This window comes from Oryzias latipes, chromosome 13 (genome assembly GCF_053564925.1).
Source record: "Oryzias latipes strain Hd-rR chromosome 13, Olatipes_Hd-rR_3.1".
NCBI classification, from domain to species: domain Eukaryota; kingdom Metazoa; phylum Chordata; class Actinopteri; order Beloniformes; family Adrianichthyidae; genus Oryzias; species Oryzias latipes.
The window spans coordinates 9,387,789-9,407,196 of record NC_136249.1 but is presented as its reverse complement, the minus strand read 5'-3'; the positions used below and the strand labels follow the sequence as shown (position 1 = coordinate 9,407,196).

General features: G+C 39.9%; 1 protein-coding gene across 10 annotated transcripts in view; it reads left to right on the top strand.

Moving 5' to 3' along the window:
• fli1 (Fli-1 proto-oncogene, ETS transcription factor) overlaps positions 1-19,408 on the top strand; it is a 34,811-nt gene extending 15,403 nt beyond the window's left edge. For all 10 annotated transcript variants that reach the window (XM_011482907.4, XM_020708456.3, XM_004075864.5 and 7 more), the window contains 5 exons: positions 7,223-7,291; positions 13,555-13,614; positions 13,948-14,007; positions 15,721-15,768; positions 15,880-19,408. In XM_011482907.4, coding sequence (XP_011481209.1) covers positions 7,223-7,291; positions 13,555-13,614; positions 13,948-14,007; positions 15,721-15,768; positions 15,880-16,409 — 767 coding nt within the window. In that variant the 3' untranslated portion in view covers positions 16,410-19,408. The remainder of the gene's footprint in view (positions 1-7,222; positions 7,292-13,554; positions 13,615-13,947; positions 14,008-15,720; positions 15,769-15,879) is intronic.

The window sequence follows — 19,408 nt, the reverse complement described above, 5'->3', positions numbered from 1 at the left end:
TGTTGTGGGCCAAAGTATTTTTTGAGTATGGAAATGGTTTAAGACAGTTATGACTGAGTGTCATTGGAGAATAGCTATGGTTCTGTTTCCCAGCTGTCGCCAATGCTTGTGTGTCTGGATGGATTTACAGTTCGGGAGACAAGGCTGAGAGGGAAAGGGAGAGTGATAAGTCTCGGCTTCTGCTCTGCTGCTGCTCTCCTCAGAGTGGGGGGACAATCGTGGGCCCTCAATAGTTTATACAGACCATAAACATCTGGGCTTGCAGGCTGAGTAGGGGAAAAAAAAGGTCTTGGGAGCTCTCTCTCTCTCCTATTTCTCCCTTCACAACATTTTTTATTGAGCTCCCTTTGCATTAGTTTGTTCTATTGGCAGATTATCGCTGGTGCAGTGGGGCTCAATGGCCTGGCCCTGCGCCCTGTACTATTAGCTGTCTGCTCTCAGCCACCGTTACGGAGCAGTCTGCGGCTGCTCATATCACAACTGGGGTTCAGACACTCACTACAGCTCAACCAGAATGTATACTCCCATTGGCATAGGTGGATGTGGATCTTATTTATTTAAATTCAGCTCTAATTCATGTTCAGTGCTTAGAGGTTATGTGCTTTTTGAAAAAACAAAACAAAAATGATGATGATGCTTGGCACATTTTTAGAATTTGGAATGAAAAGAACTTCTCACAGAGATGCATGTCAAGTAGAGATGGTGCAACACACAAAAGAAAAACAAGAAAACGAACCCTTCGGTAAGGGAATGTAGAAGGCACTTGACTGTCATTACAATGGCCTTCAAAAAGAAAAGACAAATAAGACTGAACCTGTCCAGAGTGCCAACTTTTGCCCTATGATCCATTCTGACAGGGACATTTTAAGGATGATTCCACCTCGATTTATATGCAAAAAAAAAAAGCACCACTCTATGGCACTTAACAGTGTTCTAATACTGTAAGCCCCAGTACTTTATAGTGATTTGTAATTGCTCGAGTCGCAATCGCTGCAAAATGTAACGTGAGCTGGAGACACCATTCACGTTTGGAATTTTATGCCCATTGCACAACTGCGTGCACATCGCGCCATTCAACCTGAACTCATTTCGAACCAATAGAATACCTAATCCAGAAAACTGCTGTTTCCAATTCCTATGATTTCTAAGACAAGGCTGTTATTGAATTTAGAGTACAGACATAGGCATTTAAAAAGTATAGTTATTTGGTATGTTGAAGCTATAAATTCTGTGTGGAGTTGCATGTTCTCCCCTTGCATGCGTGGGTTTTTTCCTGGGACTCCGGCTTCTTCCCAATGTCCAAAAACATGCTTCATAGGTTAATTGGTTACTCTAAATTGTCCCTAGGTGTAAATGTGAGTGTGCATACGTGTGTGACTTGCCCTGTGACAGACTGGTGACCTGTCCAGGATGTTCCCTGCCTTTGCCCACAAGTGGCCGGGATAGACTCCAGAGGCCCTGTGAGGGAAAAAACTGTTTTTTATATATATATACATAACATAAAAGCTCCATCTGATTGGTCAACAATGTCAAGGGCTCCATCTGATTGGTCTAATGCATAGAGGGATTTATTCAATTCATTTAATAGTTCAAGTAGCCGTAAGGCTGTTTTAGCACATTTAAAGTTTACCATTTATTGCGATTTTCGCTGACTTTGACATTGCACAGCTTGAAATCGAGGCGACGATAAATTTGCAGTTAATTTTGCAGGTCTAATGTCTGGATTAATAAAATAAATTGTTTGTATGATCAAGATCACCGGCTATATGTACAATTCTGATGGCCCGTTTTGGAAGTAAAAAGAGAGGATGTAGTAAACCTTTAGAAAATATTACAGCAAATTTCCATACAGAAGATGAAATATGTTAATATTACGGAGAAGTACAATAATTATCTACAGCTGTATTCTTATGTATATTTCGATTTATTTATGATTGAAATACTTTTTGAAATTTTAGTTTGTATGTGGCTGATGTGCAGCTTCCAACTTAGTTTGTTATCGCTAATAACCGCTACAAATTTGATTTCTGTAAGGATTGAGGTGTTTATTTTAAATATTTTATTCTGATTTCTGTGTTGGCATTGTGATTACCAAAAAAAAGCACTTTGGTTTTGTCTAGGTTCAGATAGTTAATCAAAACATCACTTAGAAGTACATCACAGTTATTGTGGACAGTTGGAAGAAACCGGCCAGCCTTAGTATACATAACGCCTTTTCGTAATACGGTTGATGTGATGGCAGAATGCCATGAAGTATAAATCAGCCTTAAAAAGTGTTGGCTGGACGAAAAAAAAGTCACTTAAGCCAGCTCCACAAGGTTCTGTTCCAGAAAAGTCTTTATTTTCCAAAACCGACAATAGCCAAAGTCAAACTAACTTTATTCAGCTGTTGTTCAGACGTGTGAAGGTGAGAACGGAAGCAGAGTTCAATAAATTCTCATAGTTATTTCTAGCACTGTTTTCACAACTCTAAATGCCTTCTTAGAGCAACTGTAAGTGTTCACCCCGATACAAGAAATGTGTTTTCACTCCAATATGCTTCAAATCAGGCTCAAAGCCCTCTCTTGGAGAACACCCTGGTCTCTGAGGTCAAGGTTAATGAGCTCTAAGTTGCTGCCTTCTTAAAAATCAATGAAAGAGATGGAACGTGATCCTGTTGTCAGGCTCACTCCCCCTTGTCATTCCATCCATCATTTTACGTCCTTCAGTGTAGTTGATGAAGCAAAAACAGCCTTTTGTGTGGTTTTGTGCATAATAACAGGATTTGGAAGGCATTAGTGTGGTGAGATGTCTGACACATGTGTTGTACATTTGATTCTTGTAATTATGCTCAGTCACAGACAAGCATTATACCGCCGCCCCCCTTTCTTTGGGCCTTACCACAATGCTGCATGTAATGCGCAGCATTAAATGATCAGACTGTCATGTGTAACTGGATCATTAAATTAAGCAGAAACAAGAAGTAACTGTCCTAATAATCTACAGTAAACCCTTGTTTTTCGCGGGGGTTACGTTCCAAAAAGACCCCGTGATAGGCAAAATCCGTGAAGTAGAAACCTTTATTTTTTTAAACTATTATTATACAATTAAATATTCTATTATACATTGAAAAGAAAGAACAAACCAATTTACAGGCTCAAGCATTTGTTTCACAAATAAAAATACTTTAGAAACCTTTTTTTTCAACAAATAACTTCTGTACTGTACTGTCAAATAATAATTTTAATGAATGTAAACAAAAGGCTTCAAATCGCGGAGATTAGCCCCGCCCACCGCAACCCGAGTATTGGATTAAACGGGAGAAAATTTAAAATGATTATGAAAAAAATACAAAGTACAGTGGGACAAATAGTGACTCAGGTGTATTTCACTGCTCTTCAGTCTGAGCCGCTGCATCCTGACTCCACTCTGCAGTGTTTTCTTCTTTTGAAGCCCGCGGTGCAGCTGTGTTTGTTCAGGAGAAGAACATAGTGATAGGCAGTGTTGTCGCTTTTTTTTCTGCTTTGCAAAAAGATCCTTATACACCGACATGCCACCATCAAGAGAATTTGCACGTAGTAATGAAAATTTGGCAAGCTGATTTACGTACGTGTACATATTAAACTGCAACGATATTGACGCACAGGTAGAGAAGAAGCGGAGGGACTTTTTAGCCAATCAGAATGCAGAACACAATGCACGATGCAAATCCGTGAAGTAGCGAAACCGTGAAAAGCAAACCGCGTTATAGCAAGGGATCACTGTATATATATATATATATATATATATATATATATATACAATGTATGTAATGTATGTATACAAATGACAAACATGATAACTGTCTGTTTTTCCACATTGTAAGATAAAAAGGAATCAAGTGCGTTTAAAACTTGGTAGCACTGAAGAGAACATATATAAATACATATATAAATGTTGGAATGTGTTTTTTAAATGTTTATTTGTGTTTTTAAATCAGATTTTTTTCCCCCAACATGGAGTTTAGGAAGTTGCTACATTTTACCACTTTCCTCCAGTATTTTTTTTTTTTTTTATGAAACTGCAACATTTGGTTCCTCTTGATTCGCAATGCAATCACATTTACATTAAAGAGTGCAAGGCAGGGCTTGATAACACCACACAACAGCCCAATGTGAAGAGATTGATTCTTGATTGTCAAGAAGAAAAAAGTGTAAACTGTAATTAAACTCTAAATTGAGTATTTATATTGTGTCCTAATGGATGGAGCCTGATAGCTGCACGGTGGCGCAGTGGTTAGCGCTCTTGCCTCACAGCAAGAAGGCCCCCGGTTCAAGTCCCGGCTGGGGGATATGAAAAACACACCAACAATGGGGGACCTTTCTGTGTGGAGTTTGCATGTTCTCCCCGTGCATGCGTGGGTTTTCTCCAGGATCTCTGGCTTCCTTCCACCGTCCAAAAACATGCTACATAGGTTGATTGGCAACTCTAAATTGTCCATAGGTGTGAGTGTGAGAGTGAATGGATGTGTGATTGAGGATGTTCTACCCTGCGACAGACTGGCGACCAGTCGCGGGTATCCCTTGCCTACGCAGCTCCGGCAACCCCGTGTTCCGAAAGGGAATAAACGGTTAAGAAGATGAATGGACCGAGAGTGGATAAGTTAAATGAAACAACATTGATGCCATTTATCAGCCTAAAAATAATACAACCTGAGTCATACCATCATTTTGCAAGAACTTCCCATCTTGATAGTTCTGGTTTGCTGTTTGGGACACAGGATCTGACTGATGAATAAAACCATATTGCATGTTTCTACCACTGACCCCTCGGGTTCTAAAAACCCAACTCCCATAGACTTCTATAGAGAAATAAGCAGAAGAACAATTCTTTCTCTGATACCTTTTTTTTAACATCTTGATAATCACTTTTTTCATGATATCTTTGCTGTGGTGCAAGTTATTCAAGATATAAACTGACCAATCAGATGCCTCATTAAAAAAAAATAATGTCTACTAGCCTCCACATTAAACCTGCTGAATGTTTGAGTGACAGGTTCCGTGTAGCCAAGTAAGAGCCAGCTTTCAGGTGGTAGGGGTGTGGAATAGAAACGTTGACTTAGACCTATTGGACGAATTGCTGCTTATTGATGACTTTTGGCTCCAACTTTGCGTCTTCCATATCACCATATAAATGACAGCTGAATTGACGTCACTTTGTTGGAGCTGGAAGTAAACCATTTTCTATGGGTGACACTTTCTCAGTCCAGTTCTTACGGCTTCTACTCTCACAGCAGCTTTCATTCATATTCATTTAACATAATTTGACCTGTTTCAATGTACGTTTTTCCACTGTTCACGAGTCTATAAAATAAGGAACAGATATGCATACTATTTTTTAAACAGGCTGCAATTCTCTGCTTTGAAATGTGGTATTTCAGGAGACACTTATGTGCTGCTGTTTTCTGGATTTGTTGATTATTAGTCTTTACTTTTAATAGAATGGTTGGTGGCCAGTTGGCACTTTTTCCACCCAAAGATCTTTTCACTGGGATAACCACAGAATTATTCACAAAGGTGACATTTATTTTTTACCAGCACAACATTAAAAAAAAAAAATCTATTAATATCATGGGCATGTCGAACTAGAAAGACTAGACTTTCAAAAGACCCATCAGTCATAGGAAGGAGAGACAAGAAAAATGTTTGCGGATCTTATGTAATCTTACAGACCCTGAGCAGATGTGGGTGGACAAGCAAAGGCAAAGTGAGGGTCCTAAAGGCTGAACATCAACCAGTCCCCCTACTGTGCTGTCAGATTACCAGGACATGTTTGTTTTCTGAGAGAGCAAGAAGCCGTCCAAATAAATAGGCAGCCCAGCCAAGACTTCCCTCTACCAGGCAGTCAGCTGTGGTCTCCCCCCTCTGCCTCAGTCACTCTCACTCTCTGCTTTGCAGCCGTCCTGAATTTCTCTGCGGGATGGTTTGAGGTTTTCTCTGCATTGCTGCCTGTTTGCCTGTCTGGGTCAGCCCACATATGTGGCACGTTTAGAAAAAGGGTTAACAACCCAAACACCCCCCCCCCCCCCCCCGGTTTTCTCCTTGTCTGTTCATCCCTCTACACTTTCTCTCTCATTCCACAGACAGTGCTTCGGTGGCTCATTTGCCCCCTCTGTGCTTACACTCTGCGTGTGGAATTATTTTTGTACGGGGAGCTGCGTTTGATTGCTGTGCAGGGACCCTTCCTCATACAATGGCTCCCCTGTTCCAAGGCCCCCAGCTTTCTAAACGAGACCCAGAGCCTTGGGGGTGCTATGGAATAGGTAAAAGTAGGAGGGGTTAGGAGGTGGGAATACATTTGTGAAGCACCCCGCTCCTTCATCCCCCTGCTACCCCCTAAAAAAACAGACCCCTGGTCTGCCACCATGGGCCCCACTGTCAGCAGCATTGCATGTTGGGTAGGGATTCTGCATCCAGTCTGAGGAAGAAAAAAAGTACCCCAAAGCCAGAGGATTTTTCTTTCCATTTGCACTGGACCTTTTTTTATTTTTTCATTTTTTCCAGTTTCACCATTCAGAAAAGGTATCCTCCCTGCTCTGCTGTCTGAGTGCTAAATCTTCTCTTTGCTCTCCATGTAGTAACTACTCTTGTGTTTTCTCTGTGCATTTTTGGGTCTGTTTTTCCACTCGCTGATTTATGACTGGGGGCAGCCAAAATTAAGAGAGCATTTCGGTGCCGCCCAGGGTGCCTGTGTAAGTGCTGTGCAGAGTTCTGCTCCATAAGGTGGAATGAATAGTCCGCCATATGGGTGCTCTCGCCTCGCAGAAGTGGCACTTTCACTGAAAACTGGAATTAGATTTAAAAAGCTGACTTTGTAAATGTGTCCGTTTATCTATGGCCACAGTTACTTTTATTATTTTTATATATTTTCTATTATTTTTTATTTATATATATATTTCTTTTATGATTTTTATACAAAAGAGAAACACAAATCATCAAGTAAAAGTTTATTTTAACCATTTTAGATCTGAACTTACTGCTGCCACCTGCTGGTAACGGTTTAAATGTTTCTGCACATATAAATACATTTCAGACACTTATCGGGTTTTAATATTATAAACAAGAAATACAGATAGATGATATTATTGTTTATCACTGTGAAAATATCACTTTTTTTCTGTTTTCTCATATTTAATCATTTTCTTTATTGATATTCTTATGAAGATCTCACAATGCTTCTTTTATTTTTTTATTTTTCATTGCAGGTAGTTCATCTTTATCCTACAACACACCATCTCACACAGACCCGTCCCCTCGTCTGGCTGTCAAAGAAGGTAGGACTCGTTTTGCTTTGTGCTTTACTATTTCACTTTATCGTTGGGCACCTGTAATGAGGATGTAAGTGCAAAACAATAACACAAATTAGAGCCAATTGTGGAATCTTCTTAGAAATATTAAGTGCCACTTGTAGTCACAAAAGCTACCAGCTTCTGACATGCAAAAAACAAAAATGCACAGAGAGCAGGCTCACACTTCAGAATACAGACCACTCTCAGAAACACAGACGCTCGCTGATTACTGCTGACAAAGCTCTGGGCAGGTGCATCCTTTGTGCAGCTAAAATGATACAAGCAAAGCTGCTGCAGCAGATTGTGCCATTCAGACCTGCAACGTGGACAACACAGAGGAGCTCAGAGAAGCAGCGCCACAACAGGGGCATATATTATCAAAGCACTCTGATTTTGTGTGGTTAATACAAGACAAAATCAGAGTGCTGATGTGAGTTTTTTTTATAGTGACAGGGGCTTGGACAGACTCATAATGTGGTGATTATGGGAAAGACGACATGTGAAAGAGGCTGTTTATTGGAAGGACAGGCAGGTGCTGAGGAATAAAACAATGCGTATGGTAAACATGGCAGACACGGCTGGCTGCAGCATGGCTGCATGACAGGAAACCAAAGAAAGTCTCTGCTGGTGCCCCTGTTGGCTATGTTGGAGTTTGGTGTGGTTCATGTCAATATTTACAAGTGACATGCTATTGTGAAGTCACTGTGCTGATTTAATACATGTCAAACTGAAAAAAAAGTTTCTTTGTATTTACACTACTGCAAAACATTTTAAAACTTTTTTTTCTTAAAAACTGTTGTTTTTTCTGTCAAATTTAAGTTTATTTTGTATTTATTTTGCTGGATAAATCCTTCCATGAAGGGAAATTTCACATCTAAACTAATTCAGTAGAGAGAGAAAAAAAGACAGAAAGATTTCCATATTTTTAAATAAATAAAAAGAAAATGATAAAAAAAAACTAAAAAAAAACGAAACCAGAGTTGTGTTCTTGAAGGTGCATGCTCAGGTCAGGAAGGTCTGATCTCCTCCTGACACGTTTTCACTCTGAAAAACAAGATGCTGTGCTGACACAAAAGGCAGAAGTCAAAGGGTTAAAAGAAAGCATCCTTTACATCAGCTATAGGGTGTCACCACTAGACGCAGGAGAAAGCACTGGAAAAACAGTGATAGTCTTGCTCACAGGATGAGAGGCCCTATCAAGGCAGCAGCAGAGGAAATATTAGGCCTGATAAGTGAAAGAGAATGCCCTCGGCCTTTGTCTTTATCCGCCACAGTGGTCAGAGTTAACAGGCCATGTTCTTATTCTCGCCAAGCTTCAAACTAGTGGACTGATGGACAGACCACGTACGATTGTGCTCGGTCACCCCCTGACCTTGCTTTTCCTGGTTCTCAGCGGCAGGTATTTGGACTGGCAGGAATAGAGGGTCACTCCCTTCGAGAGCATTTCCCTTTTGAGAGAGGTGAATTCTATAATGGGGTTCTGTAACACTGACTGTACTTGTGTGCTCAGATACCCGCTTGTGCCATGAATGAGCGCCCAGATCCCTGAGATGTGTTGTTTTTTGTTTTTTTTTCTGTTCATTGCATCTCTTTCAGACACGATTGAAATAAAATGACAAAAGACGAAAAGTTCATCTTGTAAAAATCGGAGGTAGGAGTTTGCGAATAAACAAAACGGTAAGAGGTGCTTGGGGATGAGCCAGTTTCTGAGTCTGTGCAGCTCAGTACTGCCAGATGTTCAAGTTCATATTGGTTTTTGAGAGCAGTCAAATACCATACAGGCTCTTTGGGGTAGAGTAAGCACAAGACGGCAGGAGACAACCCCTAATCTGCTCCTGACTCTGTGGTGTAAAATGCAATGTTATGAATAAAAGAGAGCATATAAAACACGGAATGCAGCAGCACTGAAACTCTGTGTGTGTGTGTATGTGTGTGTGTGTGTATGCACTTCTGGTCTCTGCTGTGCTGGGGACTGTGTTTGTGTAAGTGTGTCTGGTTACAACGTTTGCTACAGGATGCATCGACACTTTAGTTTTCCCAATTGGGTTGCTTATGAAGTACAAAAAGTAGATATTTATTTCGTTGTTAATGACTATTTGAAGCACGCATGTCCAAAGTCTGGCCTGTGGGTCAAATGTGGCCCGCATTCCAACTTCCAAGGCTCCTTTCATAAAATCAATGATATGTGGCCCTGAGCATTTCGTAAAAACTGTGTGCACGATTTTTGATTGAGGTTGGCAATATTGTTGTGCAACTGTTCTGTAGCAGTTCATTTCTAAAATGTCAACTGCTGACTAAAAAAAAATTTTTAAAAATGACAGTAAGGCTTCCAGGACAAGTGGAATTTGTCATATTTTTATAGTTAAATATGAAACAACCCTGTCTCCTTAATGTGGCAAGACACTGTGGCTGTATTCAAGGAGTTGAAAATCAAGAGACACTTGACATGCAAAGACATGCTAACTATGGCTAACTAACTTGGAATAGATCAAGATGCCAAAAAGTAACAAATTTTGGTAAAAACGTATTTAGAAGTATTTGTAAAGAAAATAAGAAGTATTCATTTGCAATTAAAATTTTTATTAAAAAGTTTATTTGCATGTAATGTTATTAAAATAGTTCAAAGAATGTCATTTGTTACCTCTCCAAACCTGTCCCTCTTGATTCAAAGAATCTTCCATAAAGAGATTTTGGATCTAGTATCAAATTTATAGCGAGGACAAAATGAACAAATTTAGCTACACAGGCAGCGACAGATCGACTCACATGTGAATTGATCTGAATTGTTTTGAATGTTCTCTGAAAGGGAAGAAGCTGAACTGCACATGTTTTTCAGATGTTCTGTGTTCTGCATGCTCTGTCAAACTTCTGTTCTCTGTTATTCTCCTTCTGTGGCCCCGTGTGCTCACAGATGGCTTTTAAAGCACCTGTATTACGTGTATTAAAAAAAAAAAAAACAACATTTCCCCTGTCTCTGTCTCTCTTCTTGGCCCAGTCTAGAAACAACCTGGACTAACTGCTTCTCCTGTCTTTTCTCTGTGTCACCCCTCTGCTTGGTTGTATTTCCTCCCTTGTCGTTTTCGCTCTCCTGCGCTGCTTGTCTCTCTGGCCCTCTCCTCTCCTCTTCTCTGTCCAGTGCTGGGATCTTGTTTTGACTAGCTGGTCCTCAGGAGCTTGCACCACGCCCCAGACCAGAGTGGAAACTGGCTCAAGTCGCAGTCAAAGCGAGGCCTGGAAAAATGGAGGCTGGAGAAGGGGGTGCAGTGGGGGGAGATGAGGTGGCTCTCTTTGCACATAATCTCTGACTTTCTCTTACTCACCATCTCTGGGCTTCGGGAAGCATGCATCTGCTTTTTCTCCCCAGTTCTGCACTTTCACTTCCATTTAACTCGACTCAGCAAATGAGGTAGATAATGAAAGGACTCAATGTGCTAACAGATGGTGAAATTATTGTGCGCGTGTTATAACTCTTATTTGCTGCCGTCTACGGGAAAATCCTTCTGAATTCCACCTCCAAATGAATGTATCTCACAGGCATGGAATTACCGGCATCTCCTCTTGCCAACACCAAACAGTAGTTGGGTTTGTTGCCTTTGTTTTCTTTTCAAATTCCTTAGTTGTGTTTCGTCTGACTCAGTGTTTTCTTTTTTCGTGACTCATTTTCTTTTTCTCATTCATGGCTTTTCATGTCTTCATGTTCATCTTCATGTGTGTGCTTACCAAATGACCTTTTGTGATGTGTCTCCCTCCTCCTTTCCCTTTCCTTCCACCATCTTCTAACCCCTTTTTGCACATATTGAGGTGTGTGTTTTTTTTGTTTTTTTACTCTTTTTTTAGAGTAGAGTAGGGGGTGGGAAGGGGACTGATCGGTTAGGGTGACTTTTAAGGGGGGGGGTTGCTGGCAGTCAGTAGAAAGGGGAAAAAAAGGGCCAGGAAAACAAAGAGAGGTTGTCTAGAAGCAAAGCAGGCAGGAAACGCAAGTCTCCCAGGACTCTCCCCCAGTCACCGCTCCTTGGCCGTCTTGCTGGCCCACACCAGATTAAACCTGACAGCGCCTCAGAGTGGAGGCAGCCCTCTTCATATTTATGCCGTTTTTGTTGTTTCTCTTTGCTAATAATAAAATATTTCCCTCATTTAGTCACATTCTCATGTAGACCTTTCTTCTTTCATAGCAAGTATATGAGCTGTAGCTTGGTTGATGGTTTGGATTTTCATTCTTTACCAAATATTCTGCAGGATTGTAGTAGGTCCATCACTATGAGGATCTTGGAAAGTCTCTAAGTAGCAGGAAGTTATCCCAACATTTAATGCAAAGAAAAGGGAAAATACTTTAGAATATAAAGCAATAAGAGTTTCACAAGCAAAGACAAAGAGGTTTCACTGCCACAAGAAGAGAAGTTGGGCCAGTTTTTTTTTTTTAAAAAGGCAAATGTGCAAACTCTACCACAAGAGGGCAGTATTGTGCTATATTTGAAAATGTCTGGACGCTACTGATGAATTTACTGTCTCCACTGTCAGCTGTGAAAGTGATGCAGGACAATAAATCCCAAAGATCACAAGTGCTGTTCAACAAAAAATAAAATGTAAAGAGGGGGATGAAATGGACAGGAAAAAACACATTTTCCTTTTTATGCACAATTCTTTTAAAGATGCATATGAAAACATTCCAACGGCATGGAACTGTACATAATCTGCCTCGTGTTTCAAATAAGAAGTACCTGCAGAGTCCAAGAAGCCAAAATCCCATAGACTTATATTTAAAAAAGAAACAACTATTATTACTCATTCTATTCAATTTTTCAATATGATATATATATATATATATATATATATATATATATATATATATATATATATATATATATATTTTCTTTATTGAAAGCTATGTGCATTATAAACTGACCAATTACATACTTAAAAAAAAAATGTGGCACCCGCTAGCCTCCACCTTGAACATGCTAAACGTTTGATTCCCCCAAGTCTTCTTTCAGTGGAAGGGGTGTGAACTTCCAACAAGCTCACTCCTGATTGGTGAGAGTGGTTGCCATAAAACTGGTGATTCAGACCAACTTGGAAATATGGCGACTGAATTGACTTCATTTAGTTGGCAGTAAGGTATTTTCTGTGGGTGACGTTACACTCGCTCAGTCCAGTTATCTTATACAGTCAATGGTCTGAACTCACTGAGAAAGGTTCAGGTGTTTGAGTAATGTTCAATTTAGGATTTCTTCTTTTGTTTCATCTAGAAAAACAAGTGCCCAGAACAAATTTTTCTTTTCATTTGACTTTTACTTGTTTAAAATATTGTATGTGTGGAGGTCTTGCTTTGTGGCACAAAACTGCCCCTGCAGAATCAGAGCTTTCCTGCTCCGATGGGAAATTTAATTGCTTCATGACCTCCTAACACCCTTCGGATCTCATCCGCAACTCCTTTCATCGCCATTTTTTCCCCTGTTTTGTCTGTCTGCTGTCATCTGGTAAAACAGATTGCAGACGGAACAATTTACAGCTCATACTAACACTCTGAACAACATGCTGGGTACAACACAGTATACGATTTTCTGGCTACAGTTCATTCCCAAATCCGCTATCCATTATTTTGGCCTCTAATAATAAAGACCGCCAAGGATGCTGACCAGGTGCACCGTGAGTATGCAAGGGGCTTTTTGAGACACTGCCAGGCGAACGCTGCTCCCTCTGTTGTGCTGCTGGGATTGTTACTGCTTCACACCACAGATACACAGGCGCTTGGAATCATCCAAACGGGGCCTGCTTGGCCTTATGTCAAGGTTTTCTGAAAGCAGCTTGTGTGGGGAAATGGGATGAAAGTGGATATTATGTGCATGCATTGTCTTTGTGTTTGTGCGTGGTTTTTATGCGTTGATTTGCATCATATGTTTTATTTGTAGTCAGGGTGATGCAAGCTGCCGAGCCAACTGTGCTCTTAGACAAAGCCGATGCCATCTGCATTGTAAACAGCACACCAAGACTAACAATACTACATAACCATGCTCGGATATCCTGTGAGGAACACATTTGACCTATTTCTGGTTGAAGAAACTCAACCCAAAAATGGAACTCTGGCCTCCATCAATCTATTTTCTGTGCTAAGCAAATTTATTAAGCCATTTGTGACTATTATCAGACTAAGTGTGGCACTTTTTAAAATCTCTATTTATTTTTAAAGCCACCAAATCAGTATTTCAAATAAATAATAAATAAAATGGTGTTTTTCTTTTTTTCACCAGATCCTTCTTATGATGCCGTACGGCGAACAGGCTGGACCAACAACATGCACAGTGGCAAAGGTAAGGCCGACAAAAAATGACTATTGTTTCTGACTGAACCTGACTGAATTACATAAACAACAAACAGGATTTTACATTTCACCCAGCAGAGTCTGTTCCATTTTTGAGAAATGCAGCTACCCCATGCAGCTCAAACTATTTCTGCAAATATAATTCTTCCAATTCAGCAGTTCCAACATCCACAGTGTCTAGACATGTGGGATAGACTCCTAAAGATTACAACGGCCACTGCCTTGTTTGCTTTGGACGTGCTGACATGCCTACAAGATGTTTGGTTTGGTTATCAGTGACCACCCTGCTGTTTTCTCACTGCTTTTCTCTCTCTGTTTGCAGGCTCGCCAGTAGTTACCCAGAATGTGAGCAAGTCCAATGAGCAGCCCAGAGCTCAGCCAGGTAAATGCTTGTCTGACATCATCTGAATACTAAAAGCACAAGAACAGGCTAGAAGCTTGTTGGTTAGACTGGATATCAACTTTCCTGAGGGTCAGCATCGCGACAGGTTTTTTTTTTTCTTTTTCTTTCTTTTGTTGATAGTTAAGACAGTCAGGCACAATTAACTAGTGTTTACAATAGAATCTTATCTGGATACATTGACTGTGATGGTAATGTACAGTCATTAATCCCTGTATGTCACTAATTTGCAACGTCCAATTTATTCCAGGACTCCACTTCATTTAGCATCACTTTGCACAGAAAACACACTTAAGAATATGTTTCATATACTTAGAAATAATCCAGGCATAAAGGGGTTAGCATTACTTTACATGCAGTAGAAGTAAGACAGGTTGAGAAAATGTCCAGAAATAATAGCAGCTTCTTTTGAAAACTTTTCTCATAAGATTAAAGTATGAATCTACACACAATAAACATGATTAAGCATTTGTTTGAACTCTTATGGGTTTGTAATTCGAGATAATCGGTGAGTAACTAGACTCTCTGAGTTGAAGTAAGCCATGTTCTTAAAACGGATTAAAAAAACAAAGAGTTGACGGCATGAAACTGCAGGCTAAACAATAAATTCCCAGAGTACAGACTGTTCCAACGGCTGCATTGAGTGTTGCTCAGCTGAGATTTCGTAACATGTGAATCTGTGTTTGCACCAGAACCTCTATACTTTCACTCGATTTCTGCTTTCTGCCCCCTGTTTTATCGTTTGTGTCTATTTTTGAGGATGTAGGCTCTTTTCTGACATGCATAAAAACCCTTAAATCAGCAAAGAAATGGGTCCATTTTTGCTGAGTTGTCAGTCATTTTAAGTAGTTAGATTACAATTAGACATTAAATGTTTATTCCAAAAGGTATGCTTATCAAACATGACCTTGTCAACGATGCTTTAGGATTAAAAAAAGATCTCCTTTAGGGTGTTTAAATAAAGAATGAATGCAGTAAAATAAATAATATTAAGATACCCAGGACCAGCAAAGAAAAGAAGTAAATAATAAAATATATTTACATAATCATGTATCACTTCATACTTTAGTTTGACACTTCTGTTTAGACTCAGCGTGTCATTGAAAAAGAAGAACTTGTGGAGTTTTGAGAATATAAAATATTTGAATATCTGATCTTAAAGGCCCACTCCAATCATCTTTTGATCTACTGAAAAAGTGATTGAAGCGTGTCTAGCCACACACACACACACACACACAAAAAAAACAGTTTTTGCAGAGCAGCTTTAGTTTGTTCGAAATTTGCCTCTAAATTATGGGTGGAGAGCAACCCCACCCCAAATATAATCTTTTTCAAAGAACAATTTTTTGTATTTTCCTGATTCCCAAATAATTGTAATTAAATACCCCAAAAGGAAATTTTGAATTTACTTTTGTTTACATCTATGTCCTCCATTATCAGAAAATTGTCAAATGAACATGTTACAAACACCAAAAACACAATTTTCACTGGAATGGGTCTTTAAAAAACAATGCTTTTGTGTTCCTGGTTCCAAATAGGTAAGCTGAATATTTTTGTACAAAATATAGGATTTTCTAGCTCATCTATTACCTTAAAGCTAAGTTATAACATGTGGTCTTCAGGATGAGATTATTTTCATACTGAATTTGTACTGAATACTTCAAACAAATGTATGTTTTGCTTTTCTTTCCACAGATCCGTATCAGATTCTGGGGCCCACCAGTAGTCGCCTAGCCAACCCAGGTTAGCTTATCAATTCAGTTGTGAACTCTATAGTTAATTTTTCTTTCTCTCACTGAGCAGTGACTAATTCATTAACTCTACGGCATTCATTTGTATGTGTGCCACCTTCAGGTTCAGGTCAGATACAGCTGTGGCAGTTCCTCCTGGAGCTGTTGTCTGACAGCGCCAACGCCAGCTGCATCACTTGGGAGGGAACCAACGGCGAGTTTAAGATGACAGATCCAGACGAGGTGGCGCGACGTTGGGGTGAGCGCAAGAGCAAGCCCAACATGAACTATGATAAGCTGAGCCGTGCGCTGCGCTACTACTATGACAAAAACATCATGACCAAGGTGCACGGCAAACGCTACGCCTACAAGTTTGACTTTCACGGCATTGCTCAGGCGCTGCAGCCACACCCAACAGAGTCCTCCATGTATAAGTACCCCTCGGACCTAACCTACGTGCCTTCCTACCACGCCCACCAGCAGAAGGTCAACTTTGTGTCTCCCCACCCGCCATCCATGCCAGTAACATCCTCCAATTTTTTTGGACCCACTGCTCAGTACTGGAGCTCACCCACTGCAGGCATTTACCCCAACCCAAACGTTCCCCGCCACCCTAACACCCACATGCCTTCCCACCTGGGCAGTTATTATTAGCAGCCTTCCCTGAGCAGCCTTGAAATCCTACCTTTTCCTCAATCGCTGAACCTGCACTCCTTATACTGCCAAGCCAGGGACAACGGATGAAGGCATTTTGTACTTTGAAGAAATTTTTCTCCTGCATGAAGGAAGATTAATTTGATTTGTTACTTGTTTAAGATTCTAAACAGCAACTGGATGACGCTATGATCTAAAATGGAATACTACTTACCTTTAAGAGACTAGCAACGTTTTGTTCATGTCTTATGGATGTGTGTTTTATCTTTAATGTGCCTTTCTTCTCCGTTCTCCTTCACCTGCTAGCTGAAAGGTGCCTTTAGACATTTTTTCAAACAGATCTTCACGACAGGAGATGACCCAAAGTTAGTCTGTCTCCTCGTCATACTAACAAAACAGACATGGGCCTGGCACTTCTAGGTCTCAATCTACACCCTTCTCAGCACATCATGTACATTGTGCTTGAAAGCATCTGCCTCTGCCGCTTGTCTACTACCTTAATGGGGTTTCCTCCACTGTCTCTGTCTCCTCGTTTGATTGTGTGTGTGTGTGTGTGTGTGAAGAGTCCTCTGGAATTTGGTGGACAAAGAGGAGCCTGGACTTTTTCTCAGCACTGAATGAAATTTGGCAACTGGAATGTGCCATTCAAAATGCCATTTAATTTATCCTCCAAACTGGAAGGCTAGAAAAGAGTAAGATGCCAAAGAAGGAAGCGCTGTATGTTCTGCTGACCTGGGTCAACTCAGCTGCTTTAAAATGTTTTCTGTGTGTATTGCGCTGATTGAGATGATGGGGGGGGGGGGGGGGGCGTGTGCAGTTGAGTCATATAAATTGTGCTGCGGAAGCAGAGACATAATATAGTTGAGGTAATTTGCTGCAATATTTCTGCCTGGGTCACATGAGCTCAGTGGGGCCACACACTCGGCTGTTTAATGTCTGCCATGTTTTTCTGTCTTGCCTATGCCATTCCAAGATGTTTTGTTGCTCCGCCACGTCAGTGTTAATGTGAATGTTCTCAGATTTGTGAAGCATACATAAAATGAAAAGCCCTCAAAAAAAAAATCTAAACTTGTCAGATGCAGTCTAAAATCTGAACCACAAGAAATACCATTTTGAAGATGTTTTTTTTTTTTTTTCTGAAGTACCTTTGGTTTTATGCATTGTGGCTGCCTGAGCTCCTATACTACGTTCATGCCGGGCTTGTGTCGCAAGTACAAGATTGCGCTGAATGTGGGTTCTTCTTCGCGCCTTTAGCAGATGGTGTTCACACCGGACCAATACTGGCGCATGGACCAATGTTGGAAGAGGATTGGTGTGAAATGTCGAAGGGATGCAATTATCGTGAATCTTCCTCCAGGCTTTTTCTTTCACATCTCTATTCCAATATACTTGGTATCCTAGAATTCCAGCCTGGCACAATCCACAATTTTTAATTTCTCCTTCACGATCAATTTTCAAACGTTTGGTATTTTCATGAGTTGTAAAGGACACCATCCACCTGAAAACTGACTCAAAATCTTGCATAGCGATGTGTGAAGGTGGGAGTTTAAATTCAGATGCGCAAAATGCGCATTTAGGCGTGTTTACACATAATTTTCTTTGGAAGTGGCCGCTTGAACGTGCGTTGCTGAGGCCGGTGTGAACATAGCATCATAAAATGGTTTAATTACTGAATTAGTGATTGTTTTTATATATTTAAGAGGAACAAACAAATATCTGACAAGTTGTGATTTTGATTTAAAAAAAAAGAAAAAAACCTAAAACAACCGCAAAGTTTTGTCTGTCTTTTAAAGCTATTCATGATCACACAGGTCAGAGCACAAAAGTGACATAGCTGCAAGTCATGTCAATGGAGATGGTCAGTTCTTACATTGACCAGGGCTGGATCCGAAGATGAGAGAAGCACAGTTGATTGAATGTCTGTCAGTCTCTCAGTCAGGATCAAATATTCATTGTTATGTAACAGTAAGTCATGTCCATGTCAACGCCTTCAGAGCTGTTCATATCAAAATATTTCCTTTACAGAAATAAAAATGGACTGTTGAGATAAATCATATGGAACCGTATCCGAGAACAAAACCAGTAAAAGTATGACAAGATAAAACAAAGAACTCCTCAGATTCGCAAACGCTGTGCGTTTGTCAGACCTATTTTTTATTATTTTATAAACATCAGTCAACTAGGCATTAGAGCAACTTACTGTATAAATTATGCAGAGTTATTTTCATATGTGACACAGTTAAAAAAGAAAAAGAGAAATCAAGAGATAATACGAGTTGACCTCGGTCAAAAATGCAAATCTTTGAAGTCCATTTCTGCTAAATAGTTTGTCGAGCATTTAAGCGTTTTTATATATCTGTACATTTGGGCAATGCAGTTTTAGATTTTTGTTTTCTTGTTGTTGTTATTATTTCTGTTCATTTGGTTGTAACATCCCGAGTGCTTGTAAGTGTAAAAGATGTGTTGTCGTGTTTGCGAACCCACAAGTGCCTCTGCTCAAATGATGACCCAATAGTCGGGGATTTTTGTTTGTTCCCCCCACTCTGTATGTAACATGTGGCGTTGATGGATCTGCTCATCGCCACACACTTTTCATGTCTGGATTCCAAGCTAGCCCTGTGCTTTATGGTATTTTGGTCTTTTTGCGCTACATAACACAGACAGCATCAATAACTCCTGTTGAAGATGTATAGCTTTAAAAAAATGAAAAGGGAACATGTAATTTGTAGTATAAAGAAATTATTCTTGTGTACCCTCAACATTCATGTTTCATAAGCATTATCAGTGAAAAAGGATCTGTGCTACTTCATATATGCATTGTATTTTGGATATCAAATATATAAATCTATTATAAATATATATTTGTGTGTATAACTTTTACAATTAAGCTTTGAATTATTAATATTGTCATTCCTGCTATGTATGAAGGAAAACCTTTTGAAAAAGGGCTTTTGTATAGGAAAATGTGACAAAAATAAATGTTTTTACCTCTTCCATAA